Source organism: Agelaius tricolor, unplaced genomic scaffold (assembly GCF_023055355.1).
Source record: "Agelaius tricolor isolate 1412-34295 unplaced genomic scaffold, bAgeTri1.0.p SCAF_4, whole genome shotgun sequence".
Taxonomy (NCBI): domain Eukaryota; kingdom Metazoa; phylum Chordata; class Aves; order Passeriformes; family Icteridae; genus Agelaius; species Agelaius tricolor.
The window spans coordinates 24,469,881-24,482,758 of record NW_027269264.1 but is presented as its reverse complement, the minus strand read 5'-3'; the positions used below and the strand labels follow the sequence as shown (position 1 = coordinate 24,482,758).

Genomic DNA, 12,878 nt, shown 5'->3' with positions numbered 1-12,878 from the left:
ATTCCCAAATCACAGGTGATTACGGAACAGGATGGATGACAGTGGTGGTGTGCAGGGGTCACTGCTATAAAATGTAGGATCTGTGCACTTCTCTTAAAAATTATTTGTTACGTGCTTTACAATTACCCTTTTATTTAGTTACTCAACAACAACTCCCATGTCAGCCATTTCATTTTCTGACCAAAAATAAATGCATGGCAAAAGGGACAGAATCTAATCTCTTGATTTATTATTGCTGCACAATTATTTGGTATTCTTCCAAATCGTCTAGTCCTCATCAGGTATTTCAGATCAAAGGATGAAAAACTGATCTAGGACAGAAACTCTCAGCCTACAGATTGTTTGTACATGACAGATACTGCCTCACCAAGGATGAAGTTATCAGAAAGACAACAGAAACTCTTTATTTCCATAATTTTTTCTTTCAGATATAATGAAACATTTAGCAAACCTTATTTGGGCAGACTTAAAGTCATTCTTGGAAACTAATGATTGATCGTGAAACGTGTTTACTGGAGGAGGAACAAGGAGGATGTTTTAATATACTAAGTTTTTCTACTGTTTCTTTAAATGAAATGCAATCTTGAAAGAAATATACTTAACTGTTAGATACTTCTCAACACCACCAGTGAAATGCAATGTCTTTACCAACAGCAACACCTCTATGTAGGATTTACTTGTTATGTTGTTTTGGGGTTTTTTTTTTTAGGGACACCTAGATATTCAAGAGGGCACCAAGTCTTGAGGTGATTAAATCACCAGAATTTCAACCACATCTCTCTAAAAGTTTTATGTATTCTACAGCCATACCCCTCAAAATGCCAGACAAAGAAAAATGTGCTTACTGAAGTAATCCATCTGCTGGACCACCTGGGAGAACATCCGAAATTACTATTGATGTTTCACCATTTTCAAAATGAGGGTTATCTCTGCCGCCAGAAACTGCAATCCCAAATCCTCGTTTTGAATCCTTTACAATAAAACCAAATACAACAAAACTTGAATACATTGACAGGAATTTTGACAGGGAGAAATAAGAGGAACATGAATGTTCTTGTGATAGCGCTCTTAAGTGGATATTAAAATATGATAGCTGCACGCATAGTGCTGCAGAAGTACACAGTACTTCTAGATTTAAGAAAGATTAGATTTACACATCCATGTATCAAAATGACAAGTTCCTGTCCTCCAAAACCTCTATAGCCTTATGATTGCTAGTAATTAAGTAAAGAAAATATAATTTGCCTGCATTTTGCTTCACCATCCCGTGGGTTATTTATACCAAATTCATTGTTAGGTAATCTATTTAGTTAGTGATGCCTGGGAAAGTAGAACAGCTTGCCCAGGATCTCATCTTCATTATGATTACTAAGTAGTTCCTCAATCAAAATAACAAGATCATGGTTGATTACAAAGAGTAATTAGTGAACTTGTGCATTGTCTATATAATCATCCTCTGTCACAATGTAAATTATGTCACACCTGTCATCATAGAAATAAAAGATCCATAGCAGTCTTAAAATAACATTCATAAAACCAAAGAAATGCTTCACAGAATGCCAAGGAAACATGTCAATAGCACCAAACCTGAGAACTGTTAGCATAACTGAACTGCTGACAGCAAGGGGAGCACAAAAATACACAAGTTTAATTTTATTTGCTATTTAACATACACATCATATCACTAAAAATTACAAATTATGTTACATTTGAACAAAATGTTTTAACATAGTGGCAAATCAAAGTCACACTTTCCCCCCAATACCCAATCAGCATGTGTAGTTCATCATATGTCACCTCATGTTCCACTAATGTTGATAGTAACTGATTATTTCTTTGAAGAGGAAAAAAGCAATGTGGTTTTCTTTTAAAACAGCACTTTACTTGCTACAGCTTAGTTTTATAGGAAGCAGTTTGATGTTTTACACCAAAACAACAGATTCAAAGTAATGGTAAAATTAATGGTAGAGGCTGATACAGCAAGTTCCGTAGCCCTTCACCATCTAAGTAGCCTAAGACTGCCTCTGTGGTAAAGAAGTAATGCTAACTTACAGAATATCAGAGATCTGAAATGCTAGAAATTACAGGAACTAAGATCTTCTGCAATGTTTTTCCTGTCTACCTCCGTAACCTAAAAACCAACCTCTTTTGGGTCATCAAGGTCAGCTCATTGCAGAAGATGTGAAAAACTTGAGCAGCTCAGTGCAGGCTGCTCACTGAACACAGATCATCAGAACAGCTGGGAAGACTACCACCACTGTAGCCAAAGTGCATATCTGCTACTGTGGTGTAGCAGCCCAGCTATTAAAGGGCACAGGCACAAGTGCTCTATTTTCTTTAATTCAAAAGGACTCCACTTTATGAGACACTTCCTCTTTTCTCAAAAAAAAAAAAAACTTTCAAAGTGACACTTAGAGTCCACCTTTTGATAAGTTTTAATGACAGTGCTTTTCTACTGGATTCTACACTAGTATATATTAAAGTATCTTACAAAATTAAATCAGTGGAATCCTGTTCAGTGATTATTACAAAGCCTGGACATCAACCACAACCTGCTTGATAGAACCATCTGCTTTATTTTTAAGGCTCTCCAATAAGGAATTTAGCTATGTGGCTGACATGTGGTATATCACACTGACATTAGAAAGACCAAACAGCAGCAAATACGGCACTTAAATTGTTAATTGAATTTACTCCTAACATTAAAGAGTTGCACTACTGTATGAGTAGCAACTAAGCTTTAAAATAAAAACTATATCTGATCTGAACAATTAATTAGTCCTATTCTAGATTCAGACATGCTAATGACATCTATTGCAAAACATACTCAGAGTAAACCAGTGCTTGAATATTTGAAAACTAAAAATATAACAGGCACTCACTCACCTTTTGTAAGGTCACTGTGTACTGTTCCCATATCAGCTCTTCCATGCCTGGGGCCTGTTGCACACAGAAACCAATTAGAAAAACACATAGCACATAAATATTTAAATTAAAATGTGAAATACCCAACTAAAACACAGGTTTAAAAATAATTTGCATATTCTAATATTTTGGGAGAATTAGTATGAAATTAACATATTTTAAATTATGACAATTTTTTTTAAAAAGGAAAAAAAATATTAATAGCTCCAGAGTGGTAGAATCCCTTCATGTTTCACTGATTTAACAGCTCATTCTGATTTTCTGGAAAAATCCTTATTCAGCAAAAGCATTTAATTCAGATCAACTAGCAGTCTACAGCCCTGATTCAAATAACACATAAAATACTTATGGAAGACCTTTCTGTCGCAGTATGCAGTAAGATTAGCAGTTGAAACTGACGTTTTCAAAATGAACTAGACTTCAGATCTCTTGCATCTTGTTCATGTAGATTTAACAAAATGTTTTGTCCACTATGAATTACACAGATAAATATTTAGGTTCCCATCAAGAAATTAAATTTTACAGGAAAACACAATATATCACTATATAGTACAGGTATAGCCATTTCTGTGACACTGCTCAGAGACCTTTTTTTACCACATTTCCAGTTAAAACTGATCGCTTTTATCTTACATGATATAACCTGAAATCTTTCCAACACCACAGCTTAAAATATAATACAGAATAATCACCCAGCTGTGATGCATCATATAGTACACAGCCAGTCCCTTCAGTGTCTGCCCCGTAAAACTAGGAGAGAAATGAGCCACTGCACTGCAGAAAAATGACACTGAAAACATTTCAAAATGGAAAGCGTCCATTGCAGAAGAAAAATCCAGGCCTTGCATAAGGATGTGCATGCACATAGTCAAGCCACAGGTTTTATTTGTTTTTACTGAAAGTGGTCTTATTTTATCTCAGAAGACTGAATCTCAGACAAAAGCTCAGTTCAGACTTAAATGGTCTTTTTAAAGGCATCACAGGAGTAATGACAGCTAAACTCCAAAACATTAGACAGAGAAGTGACACCAGAAGGGTATGCCTGTACTTTAAGGCATCCCTTGCATTTTCAGAGTAAGACTTCTGCCAATGCACAACTGTTCAGCAACCTATGGACGTTATTTCTCATATGCAAAAAACCCCTTTTTGCATAGTTCCAGTTGATTCGTGCATCACAAAGAGAAACTAGATTTACATTTGCCATTGCACATTCACTGTATTGAAAAACAAAAGTAAGTCCTGTTCAGAGATCCTGAAGGAATATGCAAAACATTCAGCATTCTTACCAGGAATTTTACAACACTGAACAGTGTTTAATTTCCACTGTTCTGCCAGAAAATGAACAATGCTTTCCAGTTTCCAGAATCTCTGGTGTCTAATTAAAAAGAAATTAGAAATAGATGTAGGAGATGATGGCTTATATTAAAAGTAATACACAGAAGTAATTGTTTCTAAATTTTGACTTCTCTAGGTCAGACAAGAATGCATTCATATTAGTATTAAAACACATATGTGTTGGGGTCAGTGTTGAATGTGCTGAATCACATAGTAATATTATTTTATCTGGCATTGCCATTTAACCAGCTAACATGTCAAAGCTTTCAGCTATCTGAAACTGAACCCAGTCGATATATTCCCTTACACAGAGAATCTCTGCCACAAGTGAAAAATTCCTCCTTAACTAAGCTCTTCTTTCAAACTGCTGTGATGTTGCCGTAAATGGAAGTAACTAGGCTTGCTTATCTGGCATGTAGGGAACAGTTTACCTACTACTGACCCTTCCTGCAGTCCTGCTTTTCTAAGTATTTTTAAGCTCTGCAAAAAATAAGTCTGTGCTGAAGAGGGGTCTCAGAGTCATTTAAATTCCATCTGACTTCACTGAATAAACTTTTAGAAATGAAAGTCAGTACTAAATGACGGGTAAAATCTGAAGGACAAGCAGATAGGTTCAAACTTTGTAGAAGCACAGAAGATGGAAAACCTTTTCCATCCTTCTCTTAATAAAAAAGCCTCAACAACTTACACATGTAACACAAACATCACTTAAATTCAGTTTGCACTGAGTGCAGCTCCTACCAACACTACCTCCCCGCCAAGAATACTGAGGCTAGCTCTGAGCAGATGCAAGAGTAAGGCAGGCAGAATGCGCTCAAGGGGAGCTTACTACCCATGGGGACAGAGACAGGCCTGAGAAATGACTGCTTATTCAGTACAACACTGCAGGAAAAGGATGGAGGAAAGTACTGTAAAGGGATCAGGGACAGATGTAAGGATATGAAATAGGAAACTTACGAGAATTTCCTTCCAGAAAACTAGGCCTTCCATGAGCAGTGGCATAAGTATAACCTTGTGCACAAGTGGAGAGATGTACTGGATTGTAAACCAAAGCATCATAAGCCTACAGAGTTAAGTTTACTTTACTCTGACAAGTAAGTTTTATGGTATCTGGTCAAAAAAAAAAAAAAAAAAAAAAAAGTGGTAAGAATGAAAGAGAAACTACTGCCTACAGACACTAAAATTAAGGTCTTGCAAGAAGCCAAGCCCATAGTATCATCTCATTTGTGCCTAGAAAAAGATCCTCATAGTATCAGTGACTGTCTCAGGTACATTTTATGTATATCTTTGGGGTTTATTTGTACCTTGAAACTGTTACTGAAAATTCAACAAGAGAATTAAGCAATTCACTTTTGAACTCGCAAGTATCTGTAAAGTAATCGATTTTTTGAAACTGCTCCTTGGGAAACTGTCTCCCATTTGCTGTACTCTGCATCAGAAAAAGAAAGCACACTATGTACTCGCAAAGCTGATTTTGTACAATGTAATTACCAAGACAACACGACTAGCTCTGCCCTACTGATAAAGCAATGCAGGCTCTGCAACACAGTTCAAAGAACTGAATGGTCACCTTGGAAGCCCGTAAGGCAAAAACAATCTCTAAAAAATAATCTCTTTAACATTATAAAATGTACTGCCATTGTCACAATGCTAACCCATACCAACAGAGTAATGAAGAAGAGAAGACTGAGAGGGAGGAAGAGACTACAAATGTTACAAATCATCAGCTGGGGACTCGATCAGAACTAATATCTAAGTCTCCACCCGAACTGCGAAATTCCTGTACTCCACATTTAGTGATGTCACTTTCCTCTGAATGCATCAAGTGATGAGTTATGAAAATCCTTCATCACCTTGCCAATTTCTTCATACTTCATCTGTAAGGAAACACAAAGGGATCCTGAGCAGCTTGTGCATTCCTTACAGGATCGCAGTTTCACTGCAAGATTGCACACCAAAACACTGGAGAGAGAAAGGCAGGCAAAATGGTTAAGAACCCCACCTCCAGTTACTAACAGTAACTGTTTAACCACCCAGGTTTCACACAGACAACAGGCTACCTGCAGTAAATGCAAATTATTGTAATTAGCTAGTCTAAATTCATTAGGGACTATAGTCAGTCCATTTCTAATTAGAACACTGTAGTCAGGATTTGCTTAAATCTGTCTAATGCTCATATACTAAAATGACAGGTGCTTTCTAAATACCCAAAATAGACTGTTTAGCAGAATCTTTGGCAGGAAACTAGTCAAAGTGCTAAAATCGCCAGTGTGCAACAAACAGGCAGCTGTTGCAGCTCTAACCCTGTCATCAAGAGATTTACACAATTACTTGCTACTGAGAGATCACCAAAGACAACTTCATTCATGCTGAAGGAAGAAGAAAACCAGAAGACCTGCCACAACAATCATCTGGCTATAAAAGCGAGTTGAAAGGGGAGGGATATATGAAGGGAGGAGGGGAAGAAAAGACATGGAGCAAGATGCAACAAAAAGCAACTCACGTGCCCTTTCAAAATCCCCAACTTTTTGACTGCATGTGACCACATTCTCTGCAGAGCTTGAGCTGTCTTCATTGTTGCAGGATATAATCTGTGAGGGAGCGCCGTACATCCCGTCTTTTCATCTGTTTCCACCACTCAACACTGTTATGTAATTCTAATACAATAGTGGCCTACATACTCTAACAAATCCTGCCGTCAGTTTCACACAGAAACACATCAAAACTGCAGCAAGGAAATGCACTGTGAGTTTAACTAACTCCCAGAAAAATGCAGTGCTGTAATCTTATGTTTGTTTGTTTTTAAAAGAAGTGTTGAAAACAGATCATTATGCAGCACCTTACTCTTCTTCGAAGCACAAAGGGGTTCACCCCACCAGGAACCTAATTTAAATTTACAAGAGAAGAGGCTTAAGAAGCACAGCACACATGATCTGGAAATTCATATACTGACTATTATATTTTACAGAACTGTGTGGGCTTGGCTCCGGCAAGAAAAAGGAGAAATAAATACAAAATTGTACTCACTGCAAATAACTGTATTTGCCATCAAACATTTAGTAAAGTATCATTTGTAAGAACGATAAGCTAATTGTACAGCCAAACAGATAGGTTACTTTATTGGAAAATAGGTCAAGCTATCACTCCCATTTATGCTGCATGAATGCTGTGAAATTTAAGCCTCAAGTGAACTTTTCCCCTAGACTTTACGTAAGTTTCACAGTCAGTGAACAGACAGGAAGACATACCAAGGTTTGTAAAAATGCTAATCAAAACCTCTATACATAGATTTCACTTTTCACTAGTAGAGCAATTTTAACTGTTAAAGAGTATTAATTTAGACAGCAGTGGAAAATGTGAAGGGCTGTGTTGTTAATTTTTCAGTGGAGTTTTTTTGTTGAGTATTTTTGGGGTTTTTTTTTGGGTTTTTTTTTGGGTTTTTTTTGTTTTTGTTTTTTTGGGTTTTTTTGAGGGGGATGCGATTAGGGAGAATAGTGGGTAGGAGGGCCGCAGCAGGACAAAGCATGTGTTCCAGTTTTTCCATTCAAAATGAAGACTGAATTCACCATTCTGTACTTAGACTGTGAGCCCACCTCTGCACTAGCCAGCCAAACTAGGATGAACAGAGGCTAGCACCTTCATGACTGAGCTGCCAAGAGTGAACACCAAGGGGATGCAGGAGAAGCACAATGACAACGGCCCCCAACTCAAGCTACCCACTTGGACATGAGGAAGACTTTTATTCGGGTTTGGTGAAAATAGTTTAGAATCTCCATCAACATTTCTAAAGAGCACATTCCTCTCAACAGACTCACATTCACAGTTTCCAAAACTGGTATTTATTTATTTATTTATTTTTACAAAAAGGGCAGGAAAAAGAAACAAATATAAGTATCTCTTTGAGACTTCTCTAGCAGTGCTTTTTTAGCTTTTCTGTTTTCTTCCCCCTTGCCCTGAAAAAAACTTCAGAAGCACTTCAAATAGAGCAGAAAAGACCATGATGACATCAGAGAATAAAAATTGTGAAACATTATCCATGAGCTGAAGCAGTTATAATAGCAAGGACTTTTCTTTTTTTGGTTTTGGACTAACCTTTTTCTTTAAAGGAATATAATGAGGAAAAATGAATGGATTGCCTCCACCAACATTTAAAATGAAATTTTTCTGAAAAGAAATTTTAAAAAATAATCAAGAAATCTAGGAATGTTACTGCAAGTGAAGAGACCAGAGAGTTAGCAGAAAGATGCAGGTGTTTGCATTTGGATGTTTAATTTTGAAGGAAAACAGTATCTCCAGAATAGGAATATCTCAACTCAATCCTTTTAAACGGAGATGAAAAAAATTCCAAACAAGCATTGTCCCAGACACTATCCTTTCACTTTACCTGCAGAAATAACTATAAAGGGAAACTATAATCTAAATTCACTCCTAGCACAAGATTATAAAGGCAATTGCAAACCTTTTACATATCACACCTATTATCCACAGACATTTAAAACTGAAACTTTTTTAAAGCAAGCTCAATTCCAATGACAGATACACCCTCTGGTTCTTTCTGGGAGTCTATTCTGATAATAAAATGTTTGTGAATCATATGGGGAAAGAAAACTAAGCATGATGATCTGGTTTATAAAGTGGGGAAGGTGAGAAGAAAAAGAGAGCTCTCAAAAAACTCAACCAAGCAACCTCAGAACATCACAACAAAATCTTACAGCAGCAGGCTGCATCTGTCCACTGACCCTGGGGTCAAAGTTTTAAACCTAGCACTATGTTTTGATCTCCTCCTCTAAAAACAAGGAAGAAAAAGGGTGTTTCCTCACACATAATCTATACAATCAAGACAATCTGTCCAAGCAAGCAGAAAGGACACCTTAAACAGTCTTATTGGCTCAATTATGGAAGTAACACCAAAAAAAAGAGGTCCTTGCCCTCTAACTTTTCCTGTCCCCCCTTCATATGCTACTATGGATGTAAGCTGAGTCTAGGTTTTACCTAAAGACAGACTTATACAACAAAGATAAACAAGAACTTCAAGTTCAAGTGAAAGCTATCCACTTTTAAGAGACAGAGGCTCTTCTAGCCAATGACAGGAACAGCCAAGTGGAGAGAGTCCAAAGCTGCATCAAGATGTAAGTATTCCTGCTCTCAAAGACAAGTTACACTATCAGAGAAACTGCCTTTACATCTCTCCTGCCCTCATAAAGGCAATTATGATGGACAAAAACGGATGGCCTTAGATTTACAGGCTTTCAAAGATCCTGATCCACTTCAGTTTCTGGGTAACACGAAAGAAATGCCTTCTGTATAAAGTGGAGGCTCAGTGAAATAAGAAGCAATCTGCACATCAGTGTGTGGTGTGAAGTACCACATCTCTTTTTCAGCTGAATGCCATAGCCCAGGTTATTAAAAATGTCTACAAAATGATGATGATGATGCAACACAAGCTGCATAGCCAGAGCTTGCCAAGTATTCCTAACATAATGAAATGTAGCTGAAGAGGAACAGGACCTTTACTGGGCCTCTCTGGTGCAGTGAGGAAGCCACTTGCAAGAAGGTTCCAGTTGGTGTGTTCCCATGAATTATCTGTGTATGATACAGCAGACCTTCGATTAGGATCCAAGAAAATGAGAAAAAACTACTTTTGCCCATGCATCATTCACAATACAGCCAGCATCTTGCACAAAAGGAGGTACCTTGTTTTCTACCAATAAATACTCCGATTCAGAGAAGCATATCCTATTTTTCATATAGGTTCCTGCACCAATACAGCAACTCCCAGAACAGCAACAGATCCTCCTCAAAAAACAGGTTCCTAGAATGATGAATGGCTCAAAATAAATAAAGACAAATTATAAAAAAATGGTTTGCAAAAGATATCCACTTGAAGTAAAAGATTACTGCTCTTCAACAATGGCAGAAATGCCTTCTCTTTCCTCCTAGGGGCACAAAGAAGAAATTTAAGGTACAGTTCCATGGTAAAAGATCATATTCTACTTTCATATTCCAGTAAAATCAAAAATAGTTACTAACATCACAGTGGGTTATATTATCAGGACGCAGGAAGCTGGGGGGAAAAAAATCACAAACGGTACACACAGGTATACTTCTGACATGGAGAAATTTTTGAAGGAGAAGAAAAAATTCACATAGAAATGAGACAGACAACCTTTCTTCCTCTTCCCACTAATGGAAAATTATCAGTTACGTTATAAAAGGTTTGCTTTCATCCAAATTACTTAACAAGAACAAATATTAGCAAAATACATTTGCTGTATTGGCAAGGTAACAAACACCCTCATCAGCAACCTGGTCAAGTGGAAGTTGTCCCTGCTCATGGCAAGGAGGTTGGAATTACATTATTTTTTAAGTCCCTTCCAACCCAAATCTCTCTGTGATTTTGTGTATTATCAGACCTCGTGTCAGAAACTGCTTTTTTTACACAATGGATGTAGAAACAGCAATCTGAAGGGCTGCCTAAAAAGACCTAAAAAACCATAAATTGAGCATAATGTTTCTAAGAATTTGTTTTTCATAGATAAATAAGATAAAATCATGATAAGTTGAATGTCACTATAAAGAAACAAAAACCATTCTTCATGCAAAAGCCAAGATGTTGTTCAAAGCTTTTCTTAATCATATTTCACTCAGGAGTTATACCATTCGGTTGCTATAAATTGTAAATTCTATCTAAAACAGTACCAGCAAATACTGCATAAAGTACAACAAGCCTATTCCAGGCATTCACAAACCAATCTTTACTTCTTAAGTTTCATGAAAACTTTTTAAATGACCAAATGAGAATGGTTAACTACAGTTAACAATAATAAAAGGGTCCTTTGTTTCACTTCTTTCAGGAATAGTATGAATCCATCATGACAACAATACCCACAGTCATTACTTGACACTCTGCTGAGCACTATTTCACTATGATTTTTGCTTCCAGTTAGCAAAACTACTACTTCTTACAAATCAACCAGTACCAAAGCTCTTAACTGCAGAGCCAAGAGCATAATTTAGGTTTCTTGACTTCAAGTCAAGTAGCCTAAGTGTTGTGCAAGGAAGCCAACACACAGATTTCCTTCGTTTGTGTCAAATACAAGTCTTGCAGGAAAACAGCTCCTGTAATTGGGAAAAAGGGATCAACCTTCTCCTGTTGTGGGAGTTTGAGCCAGCTAACAGGTGAGGAAGAACTCCAGGGTGGCAGAGCCTGCATTCATTTTTACCTCTTCTTGCACTATGACACAATAAATGCCTTCCAGACTGCAAACTGAACCAGAATCCACTTCTACCCAGCACTGGGGAGATGAAGGGCAACAGCACTGTTCATCAAACAATTGAGAATATTAATTGACAAATGCATCTAGGTCTCATTTGCATTGTAGCCCTGATATTAACATTCACAGCATAATGCCCCAGATCTCACAGTGCACAAAAAATTGTTTAACAAATTAGCCCAAGGGGATGGAAAAAGGTTTCACACACAAGATCTATGCTGATCTGGATCTCTGACAAGTTGTGTGCTTTTTCATGCAAGATGTATCACTTCATCCAGCTCACAGCATTTAAATGACAAACAAAGCTTAAATGAAATGAAGGATATCGCACAATCCACCCAGTGCAGCAGTCTCTGCAGCAGTATTCTTCAAATGGCTCACAGTGATGAAACAACATCCCCAGTTGAGAGAATTTTTTCAGGAATTTGCCCAGGCACAGAAAAAAACCCAAAAAAACAAAAGAACAAAATAAACCAAACCTACATCAAAATAGAGGCATGGGATTTGAGTTTTGTAAAGATTTAATTTTTCTGCAATTCCAAAATAGAAAGGGACTAACCTTGACACTGAAAAGAAGATAGTAAAGGATGTGGCATAAGGCATCCCTTTGGTGGATTATAGCATAGGGCACATAATCACTGTAAAGTTCTGTTTTGTTTCAACTCTGTACTAAGGAAGCACCTAAATAAAAATGGGGAGGCTATATATGCACATATAAATATTTGAGTAATGCATATGGTAGACTCTTTGGGAAGGAAAAAAAAAAGCAACTTGTTTTTGGGGAAATTTTTTTTCAGTTCAAGACAGTAAGATACTCTCTAGGAAAACTGTACTTCCTACATATTTTTACCAAACATTTACCAATTTTACTGAAAATTTTCAGAAAGTGGGACAAGCATTTTTGAAGGAAGAAAAGAGAGAATCAGGATTTTCTTAAAATATTTTGGTGTCAAGTCACAATTCACCTTAGAAATTGGTTATGAAAATCGATGGTGCATTCTATTTTTAATTTGTTTGTTTTCTTGCTTTCTAGGTGATTTCTTCCTCTCAGACTTGTTAAAGTTTCCTTGTCTCTAAAAATGAGCACTTTTGGAAGGTTCTCACAAGACCAACACCCTTTTTCATCTTTAGCTATGCAGTTTTTCCTTCACAAACACACAACTTCATAGGCTGGGGTACAGCTTTGCACGGTATGAACTAAACAAATTCTTTCTGACCATCACAGTTTCCACACTCCTCCTGCTCATTTACATGCAGCCCCTTGACTCTGTGAATTCTGCTGTTCAGTTCTTAAAAAGAAGCCAAGACAGCTTTGGAAAGCCACAAAAACACCCTCATTTTTTC

General features: G+C 37.1%; 1 protein-coding gene across 10 annotated transcripts in view; it reads right to left on the bottom strand.

Annotated features, from left to right (window-relative positions):
* TJP2 (tight junction protein 2) overlaps positions 1–12,878 on the bottom strand; it is a 62,985-nt gene that overhangs the window by 18,876 nt on the left and 31,231 nt on the right. For 2 of the 10 annotated variants that reach the window (XM_071424910.1, XM_071424918.1), the window contains 2 exons: positions 2,887–2,940; positions 846–970 (listed from right to left, as the gene is read on the bottom strand). In XM_071424910.1, coding sequence (XP_071281011.1) covers positions 846–970; positions 2,887–2,931 — 170 coding nt within the window. In that variant the 5' untranslated portion in view covers positions 2,932–2,940. Of the gene's footprint in view, positions 1–845; positions 971–2,886; positions 2,941–4,211; positions 4,301–5,217; positions 5,371–6,113; positions 6,223–6,763; positions 6,916–12,878 lie in introns of those variants that run through there. The other 8 variants (XM_071424915.1, XM_071424911.1, XM_071424912.1 and 5 more) reach the window with 8 other exon arrangements.